Source organism: Lissotriton helveticus, chromosome 3_1 (assembly GCF_964261635.1).
Source record: "Lissotriton helveticus chromosome 3_1, aLisHel1.1, whole genome shotgun sequence".
Classification (NCBI taxonomy): domain Eukaryota; kingdom Metazoa; phylum Chordata; class Amphibia; order Caudata; family Salamandridae; genus Lissotriton; species Lissotriton helveticus.
This window is the reverse complement of record NC_136061.1, coordinates 811111319-811136845: the sequence shown is the minus strand read 5'-3', so window position 1 is coordinate 811136845 and position 25527 is coordinate 811111319. Positions and strand designations below refer to the sequence as shown.

General features: G+C 45.8%; 1 protein-coding gene across 1 annotated transcript in view; it reads right to left on the bottom strand.

Moving 5' to 3' along the window:
* The window catches only part of TPH1 (tryptophan hydroxylase 1), a 248282-nt gene that overhangs the window by 79398 nt on the left and 143357 nt on the right, over positions 1–25527 (bottom strand). Inside the window, exon 7 of the mRNA XM_078681083.1 lies at positions 5387–5522. Coding sequence (XP_078537209.1) covers positions 5387–5522 — 136 coding nt within the window. The remainder of the gene's footprint in view (positions 1–5386; positions 5523–25527) is intronic.

Here is a 25527-nt window from a genome sequence, read left to right as displayed (position 1 = left end):
GGTCTGTGGATCCTCGCACCCTTTTACCCTGTTTTGTTTTATTTGTTTATTTGTTGCCCTTTAATAGTTTGGCCGGTTGGGGCGCATTAGGAAGGCGTTTTTTTCCCACCCGAATACTTGGTGTTCCATACCTTTTGCCAGATCGAGGAGATTTTTTTATAAAGTTGCACTCTCCCGCATGGCGATGCCCGAGGGAGGAATCTGTTTTGTCGGTCCCGTTAGATAGTCCACTTTTTAGGTTTATTAGTTTACGTGTGCACGTCCCGGTCACGTGGGACGCGCCGCGCTGCCTTTTAGGAGAAGAGATCTTCTGCATTCACACGCGAGTTTCCGCGGTGTTGTATGCAGATCCCCCAGAGTTAATGGGCAAATTGAAGCTTTCATTATAACAGGTAAGGAGTACTTTTGGAGCCCGGTCCGTGTGACCCGTGTGAGGGGGGAGTTGATTAGATCCTCCATGTAATATAGGTGGGACTTGACGCTCGTAGTTTGTTCCTTTTGTTTCCCGTGCAGTGGCTTGCACCTGGGATTAATTTCCCTATTGAAAGTGAGGTGTGAGAGTGAACCTCACCGATGTATTGCACAATTAAAAAAGGTATGATACCCCGTCGATGGGATCCAATAAGGTGTATGATGCCCAGTTAATACTTTAGAGGTGTCTATAGTGCGCCTTGTTTTATTTATATTTATTTAGATTTTTTCCCCCCTGTAGAACTGTTCGCTTGCTTTATATTATTGTGAAGGGTCCCGCCAGATCAGATTTACTGCTGAAAGTTATCCTTTGTGAGCTGACCTGTACTACTGTGCATGTGACTTTCCCTTTATGGCTGGTGTAGCACTTCCCGCCTGGTGTATCGCCTCTGAAGTTTGAGTACACGGCAGTAGCTGTTTGAAGTTTCCTTTGTTGACCTTTTCCTTTGGAGAGGTGGAGGTTCTATTAACTTTCTTTATAGGGTTGTTTTCCTTGGGGGCACGGTTTGATCACCCTTACGCCCATATTAAATTTGACACACTATTTGTTTTGCCTACTGGTGACGGAGTTGGTTTCTGGTGAATGAGGGCACAGAGAACTAGACAGATTGTTAGAAGGTGGTATACATCTTGTTGTATGTATTTTTTCAGATTTGTTTCACCCAGTCCTGAGGAGGCTGGATTGGTTGGAAGGCCGAAACGCGACCGCGTCGACACTTTCCATTAAGAGGAGTCTGATCCAAACTAAAATTAAAGTGTAATTATATTTCTTTGATACAGTTTTTATATTAGGTTCCATATTGTTTGTTTTTGAACCAATTGTGTCTGACTACCTCAGAGTGTACTTCCTAGAAGTAATAGGAGGACACCTAGCTTTTGTTTCAACAATTTTGTCTGGGTGAAGATGGATTTATTTGTAACTAAGTACTATTTGTATTAACTCTGTGTATTTTGTCCCTTGTTGTTGTATATAGTTGTGTACATATGTATGTATATTTGTGTATAATGTAAATTTGAAACTGACTGAAACTATTGAAGAATGTTTTCTTGTGATTATGATAATTAAAATGTATAATCACGTTCTCCAATATTTGTGATGGTTTGCTTGTTGATTAAATAGTAGGTTAGTGGACCAGTGCCACCAGTATAGGAGAATTAGTTGTCCCCTATGAATTAATCATTTAGATATTTATTCCTCCTCTACCATTTTCTAAGTTTGCTTGCTTTAGTTTGAACAAGGCAGGAGCATCTGAAAGCGAGCTTGGTAGTCAGGCTACTTACCTGGAAGGTGAATGCGCTTCTTAGGGAGCCTTCACAGCTGTCCCCTTCTCTTGCTTGGGAGGTATGTTAAGTAGGGATGTCACTTTAGAGTCAGTGTAGGGACAGACAAATCTTTGCTCTTCGCTGGAACAGATGCAGTCCGGTTTTCCAGTAGGCACGGTCTAATGCTTTTAGAATTAACTCTGCTTTTCATTTTGAGTCGTCTGAGACTCTTGCGTAGGATTATGTTTGTATTAGTGCCAGTTTATTTCTTGAACCTCTTGCTGAGGTGTTTGTATGTGAAGTTATTTTTGGCTTTGTAATAAATTCTTAAACTTTCTTTTGGAGTCCGTGATCCTTCAGATTAAAATGTATTCATTTGGGAAATTATCGAGATATATTGAATTTAAAGAATTCCCTTCACACTTTCAAGCAGGCTAAAGAAGACCCGTCAACCTGGGGATTCCTCAGAGTGGTAAGATGAAAAATCAAGGTGGGAATCTCAGCGTCATCACAAGTTTCCAGCTGTACTATGGGAAATCTTTGGCCATGAGTCCTAAAAAAGCAGCAAATCTGCACTTTTAGCAGAACTCGTACAAACAGGTGCAGATTTACTACTTTTTTGTAATTCATAGGCTTGGCCTAGAAAGCTGCACCAGTTGCAGATTCCAGGCATATTAATTGCAAAGGCATGTTTTCACATTTCTATTTCCCCGAAGCACAATTGCTCAAATAGTACAATTCTGCTCTGGGCAAAGGGAGCTCTGCTATTTTTATTTATTCTGGGCAAAACATTTTTCCGCCTTGAGAAACTCACTGTGTTCCACTCTCCTTCCATCCTGAAAGGGGATTTACTCTAGTAATTTGCGTTAGCAAATCTCCAACCATTTTCAGGTTTGGAAAGGGTCAGAAAAGAGTTTGACAATGGCCATGAATTCACAAATTTGTGGACAGTCACCCACTCTTAAGGCAAACCATACCTTGTATATCCCACACGTGTAACCCCTTAAGTAGATTTTACTAATGCCCAAATTATTGTCGGGTAGTATGGCTGCATGTATTGCTTACTGCTTATGACTCGGCAAATGTGGTGGAATGCTTTTCCAAACCTGCTTGCTCTTCGTCCATCTCAGGGGAAGGAAGGCTGGCAGTCCTTGCAGCATGCTGGAGCTGTTTGGAGTGGTGATTCACCTGCATGGATAATGACTTTGTGACAGTGCACCTACCACTCCTTTCATGTAATTTGCAGATGACGCAGTCATCTTGAATATTTGAGTATAACTTCCTTCATGACCCACAACGTCTTTGCTAGGCAATTGTGATACTAAATTGTGGCAGGTAGGACCTTGCTACGCTCATCTATGTCTTCCTCTGCAAAGATCAGTTACTTTCCTTGGAGTTTCATGCAGGACATTGGGAACACAGGTCAGTATTCTGAAAGTCGAGAAACAAACATTGAAATATATTACATTTCTTGTATTTTTAAATAAACTTTTCTAAGGACTGCAAAATTGATGCTTTAATCTTTAGGTTTTTCCTAAAAATGGAATAGGAATGATTCTTAATGCAGGATTATGTTACATGTGCTATTTATGTATGTTCTGATATATATATATATATAATACGACCATAGGGGGGCGGGAGAGTGGCTGCATGCCTGACTGACAGCCTACCCGGTATTTAAAGTGACTTTGTCATGGTTTGATCAATGTAAGACCAGGCAATCATGTTGTTTCTAAGACTCATTTTTTTAAAGTGAACAGGGGACGGAATTCCACTGCACTGCATACAATGCTGTTTGCCGACGACTGCATACTTTCAGGGCGCAGCAAGGCACCAATTTTATGCAGTTATTCTCCTGGTACTAGAAGTAAGCCAGGCCCTTTGCTGTTTTAAATGGTGCACAGTTCACTCTTTGGGCTCTTGGTGCGCCATAGAGAGAGATTCTGGGCAACAGATTAATGTACAAACTGCTCAGCAATCATCCAATCACAAAGCAGGTCCCTTTAGTGAGCACGGGTGCGAACCACACCCCTGTACGTCACCGGCTGCAGTGTTGGGGAAATCTAGGTTGCTGCAGCCTATCAACAGTAGAGGCGGTAACATATGTGCAGTGTGCACCTGTCTGCCTTCACCAGTGTCAATCTGAGAGAGAATTACGGCAGTGCTCGCGTGACCACGCACCATGATCGAATCAGATCGCCTATAGGTGTTCCCGATCCATAGCCCTCTTTATTTTCCACAGTTAGTTGGGGGTAAAGACCATGTTTAAAAGCTACTGCTTCCAATTCTTTATTTTCGTATGGCTTATGTTTATGACATGGCACTAGGGACAGGTAAAGAGAATACAATAGCATGATGCAATGCTTGTTTTAGCCCATCAAATAAAAAGAAGGTAAAATCAAATATCAACAGACTGTGATAGCATGAACGTGAACAAAGCATGAAATTCCATTTGGAAGATGGCTTAGTGCTAGAAAAACTGTAACAATGTAGTTCAGGATTAGTCACAAAGGCATCAAAGTACACTTATGCTTTTATATCAGATGTATAAACAGCGGTTCACAACATCTGAATATATTTGATGCACGCATGTTGTAGGGGTTCCAGCTCTCTATTTATTTTAGGCACCTCAAAAGTGAGGTGTTGGGTATTTTCATTTATCTGCACTCGCTGGGTGCACTATTGTGGTTGTTGAATATACATGCTACTAGGGCTGCTCTGTGTTCCCAGTGCAACACTGAATACATTTCAACTATTAGTAGCAGTGTCAAAGAAATAATGTCAACTTTAGGCTAGTACTTTTACTTCACAGATTTAAAATCCACCTAGAAGGGAGCTTTGACTTTTCAGAATTCCTTACCAGATTGGGCAATGCTCAATCTTAGCATATTGTTAAAAAACAGAAATCTAAGGCTTTTTTTGGGAGCATTTTCAAATCCAAGATGCAAGGGGGAATGAAAGCTCTCCCCACCAACATCCTAAACCATCTACTAGGATCCAGGCATTCACACCTCTCCTGCAGACCAGACTTCAATCAGCACAAGCATGGGGGGAACCTCGGGACCCAGATCACAGAACACTGTCCAAGCGGGCCCTATCAAGAACCAGCTTCTTTTGAGTGAGACCTCGGTCTCCTAAAACAACTCGACGGGACCAACCTGCTTTACATAATGGACAGAATCCCCATCAAACATCCCATCGCGACAATCTCACTCTTCGGCAGGGGTCCCCCGACTCCACATTTCTGAGATGTTTTCCCACCCATTTAGAACGACCATGGACCACCCCAGACCTATCCACTGAGACTGGAACAACCCCACATACTCCTTTCAGACATCATCTGTCAGTGTCCAACAAATGTGCGGATAGTACTGCGAAAGCGCGAAAATCAGTAAATATTTGCAATTCTCACTAATTCCATCGCTTAACCTGGCTTTTTCACTGCCTCACCACCACTTCCCTTTAGCTTCTGATTCATCTTCCCTTAACAAATGCAGAAAATAACTGTAACGCAATGTCCACTGCTGACCAGTCAATCCCAGTATAATATCACTTCTTATGTCTGTGCCCTGAGCACAACATCCTGTACAGCATTGTTTTCATACTGTTAGGAAGGCTGAGCGGGATTAGAAGCGAAAGCGGGATTACTCACGGCTCCGGGGTGTACAGAGGGTCAGAGTTGTGTCTGACATACTGAGTGCAGTGGAACACGCGGAAGGCCAATCCAGCTAAGAAGTCCCTGGGAGACAGGTATCCAGCCACGGGGCGGATTGTGAAGCCAGTGCGCTCTGAAAAAGAGATGACACATTAGTTATTTGTTGTGGCGATGCGTGACTTGGCATTTATATCAGTATCTACATGAATATGAAAAATGCTCCTCCTGTATTATTTTATTTCACAGATTCCTTTACAGTTTGCTGTTTGTTGCACTTCAAAGCTACTATTAGAATTGCATCATTGTTTTAATACAAGAAAGGCGAACAAAGAAGTAATACACTACCCCAAAAACTTGCCGAAGCCTGTACTGCGAAGTGATGTGTACCCGGTAGTACAGGGCTGTAGCAAGTGAGAGAGAAGCTACATTCTGTGTCATCACAGTCATCTGAGCAGATGCCAGAGGCTTTGCAGTACTCATTAAAGAGATATTTGCTTTTCCCCTTGCCAACTCTGGCAATTGAGTCACTGTAAATACTTGTACAAAAAAATCTGGTGCCACCATGTTGATGGTGCCCTACGAACAGGCCGATAATTGCCTTACTTTAGAACCAGCTCTGCCAGTCTCTAAGCAGCTTTCCTAACCTCGATTTAATGCACCTTGAAAGTGCATTAAATCAAGCAATACCCATTCAAGTATCACTATCCTGATTCCATGTTGAGCCACACGCTGATGCAACATTCTCACCTAGGACTGGACGCTTAAAATCCAATCAAGCTTTCAGGATATCCACCGTAAATGTGTAGGAGTTTAATTTACATGCAATTATTTTCATTGGAGGGAATTTGCACATTTCTTGGTCTTTCAAAAAACTGAACATGATTTTAGCTTTTAGAAGGTCAAAGATCACAGGGTATAAAAAACATACATCATAACACTAGTAGGAGAAGATGTTCTATAGTCAAATGTCTCATCTACATCTCAGTCCGTTCTCCTAATTTATTCATAGGTAGTCACATGCATGTTCATTCCCTTCTGACATATGTATTCCCTGACCTTTGCTGTTCTTCACTACTTCTCTATTCTCACATAATCTTCCTCATAATCATCAATCATAATTTATCTTGATTTAACAAGAAGTTTGGAAGTCTTGCTAAATGTATTCAATGTTCATTTGATAGTTAATAATTCACCTCATTGTTATCCTTACCATCCCACACTATAGCCACGCACTAAATCAGGAAGGTAACTCTACTGTATCACTGTGTGCACTGAGTGCAGCACCTTTTAAAACAGAAAATGATTAGATTATCAACTTAACACTACTGGACAAGGGCAGCGCTGCTAATGCCCTGACTTTCACCGCACCAATGCAACCCTAAGACCTCTATAAAAACTCACACCCAAAGCTAATATAACAAACAAGCAAACTTCTCTTCCTTCACTCCTAGGGTCTTTAGAATACAATAGTCTTTTGAAACTCCTCCCATAGTTACTATAGGCTGTATAGCATAGGGACCTTGCCCCTTTACAAAAAACTTATATATGTTATTGGCACATGGTTCTAGCAGAAACGTGGTAGGTTTGAAACATTCCCCTTTTGTCTTAACTCATCTACATGAGACCAGAATAACATTTACAGTGTCTACCCTGAGGTTAGTTTTTTTCTGTTTAACCCATCCCTCCACTACAAATCAGCGAGATCCTGAGATAGGGGTCTTCTGTCATCCATACACTGGAATCTGATTCTCAAATTCTACGGGCGCGTCACAATAACACCCTAAGTAATAAGGTGTCCATCCATGTTGCAACAACTTAGCATGGGTGAGGAGCGGGCTCATGATTAAACATATAACCACCACGTGGGTGAGGGCTTAAAATCCTTCCATGTAAAGTGGCCATTCTATTTCTCCTCCTGGTTCTGAAACAGTGTAAGAGCACATGGCCATCTCACACAGGCATCTGCAAGTCCCTTCATTGGTTCCTAAGTTCTCCTAGAGTATTGCTTGGTGCGAAAAACATGCCTGCTCTCATAAAATCTATGACAGTCAACTATCAGAAATAGTGACTGGGACATACTTAAGCATTAAAAATATCCAAACTCACACAGCTTGAAGCAAGCAGAAAAGACAGATACACACAAATACAACAAGAGACCGCGCTAACCTAATCTATGAGGAAACATTACAATTTGATGATTGCTCAGGTGAAATCCAAGTATGCTACGTAACTCTAATCTTCCGTGATCAAGTGTTGGCCCAATTTCTGAATACCAATAGGTGAAACACTGCCTTCTGATGAAAGGGGAAAAATGATTGGAAACTCTTCTAGCGGAGACCCAGTATTCTAATTGAGAAGGTTCTAGTCTTAGCTATAATCATGAATTAAAGTATGTGGCTTTGCCTGCTGTCCCATGATCAAATTTCCCATAGCTTCACTTGGATAAGTGTTTCAATAACACATCTCTGATTAATAGCGCAGTCCAAACTTTGCTAAGCCAGTTGTATGACAGAATATTGAGGACAAAAATATTATTGGACCAAAATATTGTGGCAAAAGTATTGAGGACCAAAACAATGAGGGCAAGTGCATATAGGTAGGTGCTAGAAACGGGGGTCTCTAGTTTGCAATGGTTTGCACCTTTGTCCAAATAGGGACCCTTGCTTCTTGTCAGGGAAAGGGGGATACACTCCTCAAATAATAACCCCTGCTCACCTCCTAGGTAGCTTGGCACGACCAGACTGGCTTATCACAGAGGCACAGTGTAAAGCATTTGTGAACACATACAGTAATACAATGAAGACACTACAGACGTACACCACACCAATTTAGAAAAATAAGTAATTTTTATCTAAACAAGACCAAGTGGCAAAACCCACAATACAGTATCAAAAATAAGCTTGTCAATGGTAGAAATAGTTCAGTTCAATGTAAGTTGTTAATGCAACACTTTTCCAACAAAGTACCTTAGACGCGTCATGCAAAACAAACAAAAGGGTCGCAGAGAGAGAAGGGGATGCGTCAGTTTCTTACTGCGTTCCGGTTACGATGCAACAAGATGGTGCCTTGATGGGATGTGACGATCCGATGCGATAAAATGGCGGGTTGATGCGATACGACGAACCTGTCCGAAGCATGAACTTTTGCAGCTGCACGGCTGGCGCTGCCGTGATGTTCTCGGTGATACGTCGGGACTCAGTGTAGATGCAGCACGCTTCCTCCCCGTGGCTCGGCGATGCGGCGTGTCTCGGTGCGGATGCGTCAAGCTTCTTCTTCGTTGCGTCGTGCTTTCAGCTCCCAGCGACAAACAGTCTCTACAGGTCTCAGGTTCTTCTTCTTGGCAAAGGTTCCTTTTCATTTCCCAGAAGTGATCTAAAGTTCTGGGGTCTGGGTCCGCCTTTTTATACACACAAATCCTTTGTCTCTGAAGGCAGAGAGTGTCTGTACCTAGCCAAAACTAGTTCTGTCCTCTCTGGTGCAGCTTAATGGCAGGAGGCGGAGACAGCATTGGTGAAAGCAGACCTTGCCCAGGCAGATGAAAGCAAATCTCCTCCTCCAACTCTAAATTCAACCCAGGACCCATTGAGCTCAGCCCTGACTCATCAGACTGCTGGAGCCGCAGCCCTCTCCTAGCTCCTGTCACTCACAAGCCAGACATGCAATACACAAACCTTGCAGAGGCATACTGGATGGTTAGGCAAGAAAATACCTACTTTCTAAAAGTGGTATTTTCAAACACAGAATGTTAAAATCACCCACACTAAAAGATGCACTTTTACATTCTGAGTTCAGGCATACTAAACTTTATTTTCCTATCGTGTTCCCTGGGTCAGTAATGTTTATAAGATATTATCATCAAACTGCCCATTCTGGCCTATGGGAACAGATAGCCTTGCAATAGTGAACACCGAAATTGGCAGTATTTCACTATCAGTACATGCTACACACATCAGAGCATGTCCTACCTTTCACATACACTGCACCCTGCCCACATGAGTATCTTGTGCCTACCTTAGGGGTGACTAACATAGAAAAGGGAAGGTTTTGGGACTGGCAAGGGTGTGCACTTGCCAATCAACATAGCAGTCCCAGACTGCACACAGGCTCAGCAATGGCAGGCCATGAGCAACATTTTACAAGCTGCTTCTGTGGGTGGCACAATCTGTGCTGCAAGCCCACTAGCAGCATTTGTTTTACAGGCCCTGGGCACACATGGTGCTCTGTACTAGGGTCTGTCAAGTAAATCAAATAACCAATCATGGAATCACTAATCCATACAACAATTTACAAAAGGGGGCACTTGCACTTTGGCACTGAACAGCAGTGGCAAAGTGCCCAAAGCATCTAGACCAGAAAAAACAGATTAGGCAACAGCAAAAAGTGGAAGGGAGACTCACGCCAATGGTACCAAGTCTAACACGTGTCCCCTCCAACTCAAATGTGGGGAGAACTACCCACCCTCTTGGGAGTTCTCTTCACTAAGGCAGAAAAATCTGGACAGACCATCAGCATTGGCATGTTCTGTACCAGGGCGGTGTTCCACCGTGAAGTCCATCCCTGTAGGGAAATGATCCACCTCAACAGTTTTGGATTCTCACCCCTCATCTGCATCAACCATCTGTAGGGCCTGTGGTCAGTCTGAATCCAGAAGTGAGTCCCAAACAAGTATGGTCTCAACTTCTTCAGTGCCCAGACCACAGCAAATGCCTTACGCTCAATCGCACTCCACCTATGTTCCCTTGGAAGTAACCTCCTACTAATGAATGCTACAGGTTGGTCTAGGCCCTCCTCATTCATCTTCGAAAGCACAGCCCCCACACCATGATCTGAAGCATCTGTTTGCACAATGAATTCCTTTGAGAAGTTGGGCGCCTGAAGCACGGGTGCCTTTCACATGGCAGATTTCAGGGCATCAAAAGCTTTCTGAAAGGCATCGGTCCAGTTCACTTCCTTGGGCTGCTTCCTGGAAGTCAGCTTTGTCAAGGGTGCAGCAATGGTGCCATACCCCTTGACAAACCTCCTGTAATACCCTGTGAGTCCTAAAAAGGCTCTCACCTCTGTCTGGGTCTTTGGGGTTCCAAGCCAGAATGGTATCAATCTTGAGGTGTAGGGGCGCCACCTGGCTGCTCCCAAGCTGGTGTCCCAAGTACACCACATAACCCTGCCCGATATGTCACTTACTCACCTTGATTGTGAGGCTTGCCCTGAGTAGCGCCTTCAACACTTCCCAGAGGTGGTGCAGATGTTCCTCCCAAGTGGCACTGAACACTGCAATGTCATCCAGATAGACGGCACTGAAATGTTCCAGTCCAGCCAACACCTGGTTGACCAACCTCTGAAAGGTGGCAGGGGCATTCTTCATCCCAAAGGGCATCACCCGGAATTGGTAGTGCCCATCTGGTGTGGAGAATGCTGACCTCTCTGGCCCCATCAGTTAAGGTGATCTGCAAGTACCCAGACATTAAGTCAAACGTACTAAGGTACCGGGCAGCCCCCACCCGATCGATGAGCTCATCAGCTCTGGGGATGGGGTGCCCGTCAGTCCTGGTGACTAAATTGAGCCCTAGGTAGTCTACACAGAAACGGACCTCTGGTGTGGCACCGATGCGGCAGCCTTTGGGACAAAGACCACTGGGCTGGCCCAAGGACTGTTTGAGGACTCCATCACCCCTAACGCTACCATTTTGGAGACCTCCTCCTTGATGCAAGCTCTGACCCTGTCAGTCACTCTGTAACTCTTATGTTTTACTGGAGGGCTGTCCTCAGTGTCTACATCATGGACACACCACTGAGTGACACCGGTAGTCAAGGAGAACAGATCAGGAAACTGTACCAACAGTTGGCAACAGTCATTCTGCTGCTCAGGGGTCAGGGTGGTAGAGAGGCTCACATCATCCACTGACCCATCTTTCTCTTTTGCAGACAGAAGGTCAGGAAGAGGCTCAGTCTCCTCTTCCATCCCGTCATCTGTGGCTAGGAGCATGCCTACTTTGGACCTCTCCAAGTGGGGCTTCAGGTGGTTCACATGCAGAACCCGCAAAGTGTTCCTAGGAGACTGCAAGTCCACCAGGTAGGTGACATTACTCTTGCGCTCCACCCACCTCAAATGGTCCGGTCCACTTATCCTGGAGCATGCAATGCTACACTGGGGCCATGACCCAAACTTTTTGTCCAGGCTGAAACTCGATCAGAGTGGCAGTCTGATCATACCAACATTTCATCTCCTCCTGGCTGGCTTCCAGATTCACCTGAGTGAGTTGTGTGAAACACCTCATCTGATTTCTGAAGGCCAGCATGTAGCCATATACATCCTGCGGAGGTTTACTGGGAGCTTTCTCCAAGCCTTCTTTCACCAAAGCCAGAGGTTCTCTTACAGGGTGACCATACACTAGTTCAAAGGGACTGAACCCTAAGGACTTCTAGGGCACCTCTCTGTAAGCAAACATAAGGCATGGCAAGAGAACATCCCACTTACACCTCATGGGTTCCCTCAAGACCCACAATCATACCCTTGAGGGTCAGGTTGAATCCCTCAACCAGCCCATTACCTTGGGGGTGGTAAAGAATGGTGAACTTATAGGTTACCCTGCACTCCTGCCACAGGCACTTCATATACATATGAAGTTGGTATCACGGTCTGACACCACCTCTCTGGGAAACCGGACACGGGAGAAAATCCCCATCAATGCACGTCCCAACACGGGGGCCGCCACAGTCCTGAGAGGGATGGCTTCCGGGTACCGGGTGGCATGGTCCACCAAGACAAGGATGAACCAGTTGCCCATTGCTGTCTTGGGATCCAGAGGCCCCACAATGTCAATGCCCATCCTTTCAAAGGGGGTGCTGACAACAAGGAAAGGCTGGAGAGGAGCCTTGTGCTTCCTCCCACTTTTACCACTTGCCTGGCAAGTCTGACAGGTCCTGCAATGAGTATCTGAACTCTGGGGCCAATACAAGTGGCTGACAAACCTCTTGTCTTGCCCCAAATGTCTTGCTAAATGCACATCATGAGCCAGACCCTGTAGGAAGGTTCCGAAGCGCTGGGGTACCACCAGCACACGGGCTGACTGAGGCTCAGCAACCTTATGCTCACTATACAGGAGACCATTCTCCAAGTAAATCCAATGTGATCCAGACTGATCACCTGCTGCCAGGTTTACAGCCTGTTGCCGCAAACCCACAAGAGAAGGGCACTTCTTCTGCTCCTCAAAGAACTCTTCCCTGAAGGGTCCTCCTTCCTGCTGCCAATGGGTCAGCTCAGGTAGGTCCCCCAGTTCAGCTACTTGTTCCCCTGTAGGTTCCAGGGCATCCCCCTCAAGGTCTGCCTCCTCCTGGACCGTGGGAACATTGGGGGCTGGTTTCTCGTGCCCCCTGAATCTTCTCTTTGAGGTAGGCACCTGGGCCACTCTTTCAGGCTCCAGGTCCTCTTGAACACCTTTACCGGCTGCCATTGACTGAGTGGTCACACACGCCCACTCTGGCAGACCCAACAGCTCCAGATGAGACCTTCCCTCTACCTTAGTCCAAGGGGAGCTCTCCAAATCTTTGCCTAGCAGACAGTCAACAGGCATGGCTGGCCTCATAGCTACTTGAATGGTGCCTGAGACCCCCCCACTCAGAGGGAACCTGTGCCACCGTGCAGTGGCACTCTGAATTGTCAACTACCGGGTAGAATGCATTGGGGATCACCTGCTCTTCAGACACCAGCCGACAACTGACAGCTATCACACTGGCTCCGGTGTCTCTCAGAGCCTCCACCCTATGGCCATTGATAGTCACCCACTGCCTGTACTTCTTAGTGTTATTAGGCAGTTGGATCCTAGTGACCATCTCACTGTCTCCTAAAGAGACTCGGCACATCTCTGCGGGACCCCACCCACCTTGAGCACCCATCTCCTCCCCCAGGGCTACACTAGCCATCTTCCAGGGCGGTGCACCAGTGGGTACCGAGTTTGCCACATCAAAATGTTGACCCTTAGGATCCCAAAAGAAGTGGCCCACCTTGCCACAACTAAAACAGGTTTTGGGACCCCTCTGAACAGGCTTACCTGTTGGGGACCTGGGTTTCCTCTCAGTGGAGGCTGGGAACCCTTCCCTTAGGGGGTTACTTTGGGACCCTTTCTGGAACTCCCTCTGTTTACCCTTGTTCCCCCCACTCTTTTGCTGGGGACCCTGCCCACCTATGGCGAAGTCTCCGACATGACCCTTGTGGACCCTGGTACTGACCCAGCGGTCCGCCTCCTCAGCAACCTTCCTGGGCTCAGTCAGCTTACTGTCAATCAAGTGTTGGCGTAGCTATGGAAAACAACTACTGGACAAGTGCTCCCATGCAACCAAATCATAGTGCACCTGAAAATCATTTACTTTGCTACCCTTCACCAAACCATCCAAGGCTCTGCAAAAAAAGGCACATACTCCACCCAGGTGGTACTGGACACCAGCCTCTTGCAATTTCTAAATTTCTGCCTATAAATCTTTGGGGTCAATCCATACTTGACTACTAAGGATTCCTTCATGGGGACATAGGACATGTGATCCTCAGTGGTCAGAGCTAGTAAGATGTCCCTTCCTTCAGCCATAAAGCGATTCCACAACCCCGCTCCCCAATCTCTCTCTGGGACCCGGTGGGACTTCATCGCTACCTCAAGGACTTAAACCACTTCCCAATGTCCTCATGCTTCATGAATTTCTTAATGACATCCTTGGGAATATATACTTTACTTTCTACAGGCACTGACGGTTTGCTGCCACCAGAGGGACTTATCTCTAAGAACTTTGCTTTCAGCTCCAGCCCTCTCATGCTCTAAAAGCATTCTCTTCTGTTCCATGGCTAACCTATTTTCTAACTCCAGTTTCTTATTCTCTATGTCATTCTGACTCCCCACTTTGAGCTTGGTTATCTCCATCTCATACACTCTGTTTTTCTCCCTGTCCTCCAGCTCTTCTGGGGACGGGCCACTTGAAGAAACACTGCTACCCACCCTGGAAGGCACTTTCTCCCCAGCCAGGTCCAATGGCCCCTCAAGCTGCCCATCTACATTTTCTGCCTCCTCCCTAGGCTCTTCAGGATGCTCACTGGCATTCCTACATTCCAGCCTCAGAGCCTTTTGGTATTCTTCTTTCCTGGTGAGGCTTTACATTTCTTGCAAACAGTTTTGAGGTGTGGCACAGTATAGGTATCAACCCTCTCTTCTTCAAACTCAATATCCACAGATGCTAATTTACTCATGGCAGTTCTCAAGAAAAAATAGAAGTTCCAAGGAAAAACTCTACCAAAATGTATGTGGTCATGTAATGGTCTGCACTCACTAGTAGTGTACAGCAATCACTGTATGTAAGTCACTGATGCAAGTCCAAATCCTCAACGCTGACCACCAATGTTAGAAATGGGGATCTCTAGTTCGCAATGGTCTGCACCTTTGTCCAAATACGGACCCTTGCTTCTAGTCAGGGAAAGGGGGATACACTACTAAAATAACCCTTGCTCACCCCTTTGTTGCTTGTCACAAGCAGACAGGCTTATCTCAGAGGCAGTGTGTAAAGCATTTGTGAACACATACAGTAATACAGTGAGGACACTACAGATGGACAGTACACCAGTTTAGAAAAATAAGTAATTTTAGCTAAACAAGACCAAAAGGCAAAAATTCACAATACAGTATCAAAAATAGACTCTTCAATGGTAAAAATAGTTCAGTTTAATGCAAGTTGTAACTGCCACACTTTTCCAACAAAGTGCCTTAGATGTGTCAAGCAAAACAAACAAAAGGGTCACAGGGAAGGCAATGCATCAGTTCCTTGCTTCGGGGGAGGCGGAGCACCTGGAGAGGAGGGGATGTGTCAGTTTCTTACTGCGTTCCGGTTACGATGCAAGAAGATGGCGCCTTGATGCGATGCGATGATCCTGTGCGATAAAATGGCGGCTTGATGCGATGTGATGAACCGGTCCAATGCGTGAACTTTTGCAGCCGCACAGCAGGCACTGCGACGATATTCTCAGTGATGCATCGGGATCTCGGTGTAAATGCAGCACGCTTCCTCCCCGTGGCTTGGCGATGCATCGGGTCTCGGTGCGGATGCGATACGCTTCTTCGTCGTGCGTCGCTTTTAGCTCCCAGTGACAAACAGTCTCTAAAGGTCCTAAACAGCAGCAGGCACCTCTCTCCAGGATAGAATTTCCAGAAAAGAAATTCAAGGATTGCTGGTGGTGAAGTCTTTGTGTCCCTGAGACTTCAGACAGGAGGCAAGCTCAATTTCAAGCCCTTGGATATCTTCCTCAAGATGACAAAGCAAACAGCAAAGTCATTTTTCTCCTTTCCTTGGCAACAAGTAACCACTGAAGGCCAACCCCAAACAGCAAAAAACACAGGGGCAGTAATCTTCCTTCAGCTTCTCCAGTTCTTCTCATTGGCAAAGGTTCCTCTTGGTTTCCCAGAAGTAATCTAAAGTTCTGGGGTCTCGGTCCCCCTTTTTATACACACAAATTGTTTGTCCCTGAAGGCAGAGAATGTCTGTACCCAGCCAAAACCAGTTCTGTACTCTCTGGGGCAGCTTCCTGGCAGGAGGTGGAGACAGCATTGTTGAAAGCAGACCTGGCCCAGGCAGGCGAAACGAAATCTCCTACCCCTACTCTAAATTCAACTCAGGTCCTTTTCAACCCAGACCTAACTCATCAGACTGCTGGAACATGAGCCCTCTCCCAGCTCCTGTCACTCACAAGCTAGACATGCAATACAAAAACCTAGCATAGGCATACTGGATGGTTAGGCAAGAAAAGACCTACTTTCTAAAAGTGGTATTTTCAAACACAGAATGTTAAAATCACCCACACTAAAAGATTCCCTTTAACATTCTGAGTTCAGGCATACTAAACTTTATTTTACTATTGTGTTCCCTGGGTCAGTTATGTTTATAATATGTTATAATCAAACAGCCCATTCTGGCCTATGTGAACAGATAGCCTTGCAATAGTGAAAAACCAAAATTTACAGTATTTCACTTTCAGAACATGCTAAACACATCAGAGCATGTCCTACCTTTCACATACACTGCACCCTGCCCACATGAGTATCTTGTGCCTACCTTAGGGGTGACTAACGTAGAAAAGGGAAGGTTTTGGGACTGGCAAGGGTGTGCACTTGCAAAGTCAACATAGCAGTCCCAGACTGCACACAGGCTCAGCAATGGTAGGCCTGAGCCAGATTTTACAAGCTGCTTCTGTGGGTGGCACAATCTGTGCTGCAAGCCCACCAGCAGCATTTGATGTACAGGCCCTGGGCACACATGGTGCTCTGTACTAGGGTCTGACAAGTAAATCAAATAACCAATCATGGAATCATTAATCCATACAATAATTTACAAAAGGGAGCACTTGTACTTTGGCACTGAACAGCAGTGGCAAAGTTCCCAAAGCATCTAGACCAGCAAAAACAGATGAGGCAACATCAAAAAGTAGAAGGGAGACTCAGGCCAATGGTGCCAAGTCAAACAGTGAGGAACAGGTGCACCGCCTCCCCCGAAGCAAGGAACCTTCCCTGCGACACTTTTGTTTGTTTTGCGTGACGATCTAAGGTACTTTGTTGGAAAAGTGTCGCATTTACAACTTGCATTGATCTGAACTATTTCCCAGCACTGCAACTGTACAGTGTCTGTGAGACGAGTATTCCGCCACAATATTGACAGCAGAATATTGTTGGGCCAAAATACAGTGGCAAATATATTAAGGACCAAAATATTGTGAAGATAGCTTTATCATAGGTAAGGTAACCATCAGTTTACTATACTTAACTTAAGAATTCTCCAGCATCTCAGGGCCATTACCAACGGCGACACTGTGTACCCTGTCGCAAGTCACTTTGAGGAAAGCCATAACAAGAATGCTGCTGAGCTCAGGTATTTTGTAATTGACACAATCCCACCACAGAGGAGGAGTGGTGATCGAGAATCTCTGCTACGTAAACTAGAGACCAGGCACATAATTCTGTTGGATACTAAGACTCCTAACGGTCTTAATGCGAGTAAGGATTGCTTTACATATCTTTGAGGATTGTTTTACATATCTTTGAGTTATATATATATATATATATGTATATATAATTTGCCTTTCACATTGTACATAACATCTAGCTGCCTTTTCACCTGGACCATTTTGGTCGATTTTAAGCAAAGATGTATTTATAGTCCCTTTTTACTCTTCATTTTATCACTTGGTTGCACTAATTTTATGCCTTAATTTATTCGCGCAATTTGCACAGCTTTCTTTCCACATCAAAATGTTGATCGGCTTATGCCCACTTGGGCTGTATTACTCAGTGTTCTTTAACAATTTATGGGAACACAATGGGCCCGATTCACAGAACTAACTTAAGACAAAATCCTAAACTTACTACCATTTTGGTATTCACAGAAGGCACTTACTCATTTTGGTATTCACAGAAGGCACTTACTCATTTTGGTATTCACAGAATGCCCTTACTCATTTCGGTATTCACAGAAGTTAGGAGTCCTAACTTTAGGACTCCTAAATGCCTTCTGTGAATTCTGAAAGCCTTAAAGTTAGGATTTTTCTCAGTTTAGGAGTCCTAAAGTTAGGACACCTAACTTTACTACTCCTAAACTGAGACAAATCCAAACTTTAAGACTTTTTGTATTCACACAAGGCATTTAGGAGTCCTAAAGTTAGGACTCCTAACTTTACTACTCCTAAACTTCTGTGAATACCGAAATGAGTAAGTCTTAAGTTAGTTTTGTGAATCGGGCCCAATGGTTGTAATTTACTGATTATCTTTTATCACATGTACAGTCTAAGATAATGTAGATCCTAGTTTTTACAGGATTTTACTTTGTCTTATTTTAGCCATGTGATTTTTTATTGATGTGTACTCACAGGTTTTATCAGCAATTTTAACAGTAATGTTGAGGAATATCTATATAATTTTAACATATTTATTTATCTATTTATATGGTTCTATATTTATTCTAAATTGCTGCTAAGTATGATAGACTCACAGACCTGTGATTTCTGGATTAACTGAATTTATTCAATCAGTCTTTAATTGTTTGTGCAAACCTTGCGCTTTGTAAGAACAAGACAGTATGTCATTTATGTCTATAATTTTGGCATCTTGAACTTTAAAAGGATTATCCCGCCCTTTGTACGTTGTCATGTGATCAAGGCCTCTTCAGGCTGAAACGCGTTATGGCGGAATGGTGTAGAGCACAATAAAATTTCAACGCACCTGTTTTGGGTTTGCCTCGTCCTTTGTTGCTGGATTGCTACAAGACGTCCATCTGCCAAATATATATATATATATATATACATATATATATATATATATGTATATATATGTATAGTAAACTGATGGTTACCTTACCTATGCAAAGCTATCTTCATAATGAACAATTGTTACTTACCTGTAAACAGGTGGTTCTCCAGTATTGGTGTCTTTCATAGATTCAAATGCTTGAATAGATTCACATGCTTGAATAGATTCACATGCTTGAATATTCCCCGTCGTCGAAGTGGGAGTCCCACGGTAAATAAAATAGCAATAATGCTAAATATAATATATATATATGTATAAATATAATACAAGAAAAAGAATGAAATACAACTGAAATCCTCTAAAAACGATTCCTACATAGGAATGCAAGGTAAAGAGAAAAAACCATTTGTAACACATTAGTGTCATTATGTTAGTCCAAACTGCAGCCAATCAGGCGCTAGCACCCTCTAGAACCTTCTCCTCAGAAGCTCAAGCCCTCAGATTTTCGTAGCACAAAGTAACTAAGAGTGCATGAGGAGAAGAGAGCCTCTGAGGGGAGGAGGGTGGGTCGCATGTGAATCTATGAAAGACACCAATACTGGAGAACCACCTATTTACAGGTAAGTAACAATTGTTCTTCTCCAGTATTAGGGGTGTCTTTCATAGATTCACATGCTTGAATAGAATAGAAAGCAGTAACCTCCTAGAACTGAGATTGCTAAGCATATGAAGAAGAAAACAAGACAGTACTATAATAATAATAATACAGTCATATAACATCAAAGCAATCACAGGAAACAATAAGGAAGAGGGAACAGAGGCTCACCTTACTGAAAAAGATGGCGAAGCACTGCCTGTCCCACTGTGGTATCCGCTTCATTGATGGCATCCAAACAGTAATGTTTGGTGAAGGTGTGCCTGCTGGACCATGTCGCTGCACGGCAAATCTGATGAAGTGGCACACCAGCAAACAAGGCGGTGGATGAAGACATCGCCCTCGTAGAATGAGCTCTCACTGAAGACTGCAATGGTCTGCCCGCTTGTTGGTGGCAGAAGGCAATGGCTGAGGAAAGCCACCGGGCAACCGTGGGCTTGGAAACTGGATGTCCCCTGCGCAGTCATCCGTATGCAATGAATAGTTGGTCGGACTTGCGGAAAGGGGCAGTTCTTGCAATGTAAAATTTAAGACAGCGCTTGATGTCCAAAGAATGTAGGCGCTGCTCCGCCGGAGATTTTGGGTCCGGAAAGAAAGTCTTAAGGAACACAGGCTCATTCAAATGAAAATCCGTAGGTACTTTAGGTAGGAAAGAGGGGTTGGTACGAAGTGCCACTCCGGTAGGTTTGAACTGGAGATAAGGCGGTTTGACAGTGAAAGCGTGAAGGTCACTCACGCGACGAGAGGAGGTCAAGGCCAGAAGAAGTGCAACCTTCCAGGTAATGCATTTGATATCGGCCTTATGGATAGGTTCAAATGGTGACTTCATAAGTTGAGATAATACCACATTGAGGTGCCAAGCTGGCGGAGGGCGACGCACAGGTGGAAACTTGCGGAAGAGCCCCTTGAAAAATTGACGTATAACTCTTGATGAACAGAGGGATGAAGAGCCATCATGCCGGAAACAAGATATTGCAGCTAAGAAAACTCTCAGAGTTGAATGAGAGAGTCCTGACTGAGCGAGGCTTAAAAAGAATGGAAGGAGCTGCTGGATGGGATGGATATTGGCTGAAGCGCACCAATGACAGAAACGCTTCCATTTAAGTTTGTAAGTCTTGATGGTAGACGGAGCTCTGGCATGAGCTAGAATGTCTCTGCACTCCTGGGATATGTTCAAGTCCGCGAACTCAAGGTGCTCAGGTTCCATGCCCACAATTGAAGCGTCGAGGGATCTGGATGACACAATAGACCATTGTCCATAGTTAGTAGGTCTGGACGAGGACGTAGAGGAATGGGCTCGCACTGGGACATTAGAAGCAGTTCCGTAAACCATGCCTGTCTGGGCCAACGAGGTGCGATCAACAGGATGTGGCAGGGCTGCCTCGGCATCTTCCACAGAACCCGCTGTATTAATGGGAGCGGCGGAAAAGCGTAAGCGAATAGATCGCAAAAGTTGATCAAAAGGGCATTCCCGCAGGACCCTGGGTGGGGATGCCAACTTGCATAAGACGGGCATTTCCGATTCTTCGGCGTTGCGAAGAGATCCAGATCTGGGTGACCCCATTGGCGGAACACATGATCCAGAGTCGGTTGGTGCAGTTCCCCTTCGTGTGTTGAGGAAGTGGACCTGCTCAACGAGTCCGCCAGTAGGTTTGACACGCCCGGAAGGTGGACAGCTGTCAAGGTGATGTGATGGCGTAGAGCCCAATCCCAGATTGACTGGGCAAAGCGGGACAGAAGTGGAGACCTGGTCCCTCCCTGTTTGTTCACGTAGTGCATACTGGTGGTGTTGTCCGTTTGGATTAGCACTGACTTCCCGTGAACAACTGGGAGGAAGGACTTGAGCACTAGAAAGATCGCCATCAATTCTAGTCTGTTGATATGCCACGTGCGCTGCATGGGCGACCACTTGCCTTTGATGGAGAGGCCCTGGAGATGAGCGCCCCACCCCTCCAATGAGGCGCCCGTCGTCAGCGTAAGGTCTGGAGCATGATCGAGGAAGGACACACCCATTTCCAGATTCGCAGGCTGCGCCCACCAAAACAGGCTCCTTTTCATGCGGGCTGTGACGGCCACTAGGTCGTTGAAGGACCCAGAGACCTGACGCCACTGTAAGTCCAGCTCTTCCTGAAAAGGACGGGTGCGCAACCTGCAATTTGGGATCAGCGCGATACAAGACAAAGCCATTCCCAAGAATGACTTTAACGTCCGAACAGAAACGGACTGTTTTCGACGAATGAGTGAGACCAGACGAAGTATCTTCAGACGCCGCTCGTTTGAGATGAACGCTTTTGAGAGCTGCGTGTCTAGGATCGCCCCCAGGAAGGATCTGGTCTGCAGAGGTGCAAACTGTGACTTTTCGACGTTGATGGTCAACCCCAGAGATAGAAACACCTGCTGGCAAAGGTGTGTGTCCCGACCCAGCTGATGGTGGCATTGAGACTTGAGAAGGCAATCGTCTAAATAGGGAAAGATCTGAACTCCTTGTAGACGCAGGTGAGCCACCACCGGGGCCAGTACCTTTGTGAATACACGAGGAGCTGAACGCAGTCCGAAGGGTAGAACTTTGAACTGAAAATGTATTGGTCCCACTTTGAAACGCAGGTACTGGCGATGTTGTTCGATGATTGGAACGTGAAAGTACGCATCTTGAAGATCTATGGTGGTCATAAAATCCTCGCTGGATAGAAGACGCAGGACTTCCAGTAGCGTCAGCATACGGAATGATTGAGACTTTAGGAACTGATTGAGAGCCCTCAAATCCAGAATAGGTCGCCAATCTCCGTTCTTCTTGAGTATGAGGAAAAATCGAGAGTAAAAACCCTTCCCTCTTAGATGTTTCGGGACCACTTCGACTGCCCCCTTTAACACAAGAAGACGGACCTGATGGTAAAGCTCCTCGAGATGTGGAGGAGGTGGGCCACGAGGTGGGGTGCAAGGAGGAATCTCTGTGAACTCCAGGGTATGACCCCGTTTGACAATGTCCAAAACCCAGCGGTCCGAGGTGATCGAGGACCACTGGGAATAAAACAGAGAGATTGGTCCTCCAACAGTTTGAGAGTGGCAAAAGTCATTGACGTTTCTGATTTGCGCCACGATAGGACGACTTTCCTCTGTATGTTTTGGAGGGTTGTTGTCGAGACTGCTGATTGGTCGTGTAACGTTGACCGCTCTGATTGTAGGAACGGTATTGCTGTCCACCGCGAAAGTTGGAAGAAGTGCCGCGTCCGCGCACACCTCGAAAGGACTGCTTACAAAATTGTAGCGTGCCCAAGGACTTCGCTGTATCGGTGTCCTTCTTGATGGACTCAAGGGCATCATCAATATGGGATCCGAATAATGATTCACCATCATATGGCATATCCAGTATTCTGGCTTGGACTTCCTGCCGGAAGGAGGTGGACTTCAGCCAGCCTTGCCGTCGGAGTGCCGCCGCACTTGCCAAGAGGCGGAAACCTGTGTTAGCCATATCGACTGCACAATCGATGATTTCTTCCGATGCCCTTTGACCATCGCGGAGAATCTGTAGTGCGTCAGCTTTGGAAGCAACAGGAATGAGTGCTATGTAATCTGCAATGTCTGACCACATCTGCCGGTCAAAACGTCCCAAAATGGCTAAGGCATTGGCTGCTCGGACAGACGTGGAGGCCATGGTTGAGAACTTGCGGCCAATTGCATCCAAGCGTCGACCCTCTCTGTCCAGAGGGGCTGTGATTTGGGACGCCGGATTCCGTGCTCTACGCTGTGCGGCCTGAGTCACGACAGAGTCCGGCTTGGGATGAGAAACCAGGCAAGCTGGAGACCCAGTTGGGGCCTTGTACTTCTTCTCAAGGCGCGGAATCTGTGCAGGTAAGGAGTTTGGAGCATTCATCAATTTAATGCCCTCTTTCCAAACAAAATCAATGATAGGGATTGTGTGCACCTGCTTAAATGGTTTGTCCTTAAAGTCATAAAGAAAACAATCCTCCTTGCGTTGTGATCGTGGGAGTTTGAAACGCTGAGCCGCTTTATCCATTAAAAGATGGAAACTGGCGATATCCACTGGTGGAGACTCACTCGAGGTACCAGGTTGAGGAGAGGGCGTCTGCGCCCGATAATAATCCCATTCAGCCATATCCTGGTCAACTGCCTCCTCATCCGTGTTGTCTGGGACTTCACCGTCCTCAAGGTCTGTGTTCGCTTCCTCATCATCCGCATCCTGCGGGTATATAGTGGTATGGATGCTTATAGATCTATGAACCTGTGAAGGTGCAGGTGGTACGATAGGCGGCAACGCAGGTGGAGGTAGAGCTACAGGAGCGGGAGATTGCGCAGGTGTAGTCTGCGGTGTTGCAGGAAAACGGCGATTATAATCGTCCAGCATATGTTGGAGATTCGAAATTAAGGACAAAGGATTGGTGGCCACAGGAGCTTGAGTGAACTGCTCCTCTTGTTGATAGACTGGGTCATTGTCATCATTAGAGTCTGTGTCTTGACATTTAATTATCAATTCCGAAGGGCTACGTGCTGCCCCAAAGGCGCCATCTTCATGCTCTGAATCTGTATCATGCTCCGATGTAGTTGCGAACATTGGAGAAGGTGGTTGAGGCTCTGGATCAGAGATCTGTTGGCACGGTACTGTAGTGCGAGAATGTGAAGATTTTGCGGTCTTCAATGGCACTAACGGCAAAGATGCAAATGAAATCGGTGCCGCCGCCGACGGAGCCGTCGCCGGTATCGTCGACGAGGCTGATCTTGGTGTCGTCAACGGTAATTTTGAAGAAACCTTCGCCGACGGAATGGTCGTCGACGGGGTCGTCGACGGTATCACCGTCGACGGGCGATCCACTGAAGGTATAGTCGTCGACGGGGCCGTCGTCGACGGGGTCGTCGTCGATGCTGGTACTGACTCCGTAGACGGAGTTTCCGTCAACGGGCCTGCCTTCGTCGACGAGATCTTCTTCGTCGACGAGATCTTGGTCGACGGCGTCTTCTTCAACGAGACTTTAGTCGACGGCGTCGTCGACGACGACGATGTCTTCGGGCCTTTCGTCGACGATGATTCTCTCTTCTTCGTCGACGAGATGGGAATCGTTGACGGGACAGGTTTAGACAACAACGAAACCCTCATCGACGTCGAGGCTGTAGACGAAACCGTCGTCGACGATGAGAAAGCTGAAGTGGTAGTCAGCGTCGTCGTCGAAAATGCAGGCAAAGCTGTTTTCGTCGTCGGAGCGCTCGTCGACGCTCCCGTCGACGGCGGGACTTTGAGAGGTGTGAAAACACCTCGAGAGGCAGCCAAAGACGCCTGAGAGCCAGGTCTCGTGGGCGTAAAGGTGGTAGGAGTGGCAGAAGACACCACAGGAGCCACAGACAAGGCTAATTTAGGTCTCTTGAGGAAAGGAGAAGGAACCTCCTGAACACTACCACGCTTAGAGGCTGCTGAAGAGAAACCAGAATGTAAACTTTCTGCGTCGGACAGCACAGTTTCCTTGTCCTTAAGACGCTGCAGCCAAAGGAGAAGACGGCCCTCCCTGTCCTTCAGAGTTTTGGTAGAAAAGGTTCTACAAAACTTGCAGCTGCCAGCCTCATGATCCGGGTACAAACAATAAATACACTTCTGGTGGGGGTCCTTTTCAAAAAGGCGCAGCTTCCCACAAGAAGAGCAGGGCCTAAATAAAGACTTCTTACTTGACATTGTTGAAGAATTTTCTGGAACTAGAGGAATAGAGAAGAAAACTGAGTACAGCTCAGGGAGACTCCCTTCACACGACGTGCGGTAGAAAATCTGAGGGCTTGAACTTCTGAGGAGAAGGTTCTAGAGGGTGCTAGCGCCTGATTGGCTGCAGTTTGGACTAACATAATGACACTAATGTGTTACAAATGTTTTTTTCTCTTTACCTTGCATTCCTATGTAGGAATCGTTTTTAGAGGATTTCAGTTGTATTTCCTTCTTTTTCTTGTATTATATTTATATTTATACATATATATATATTATATTTAGCATTATTGCTATTTTATTTACCGTGGGACTCCCACTTCGACGACGGGGAATATTCAAGCATGTGAATCTATTCAAGCATGTGAATCTATGAAAGACACCCCTATAACTGGAGAAATTTGCCACGGTATTTCGGCCTAACAATACTTTTTTTTGTGGTCCTCATCTCACCTTTCAAGCCTCTGCGGGTCTTATGAAGCCGCCTTTGTTATCTGTCGCCCCTATGGCTTACCGCACT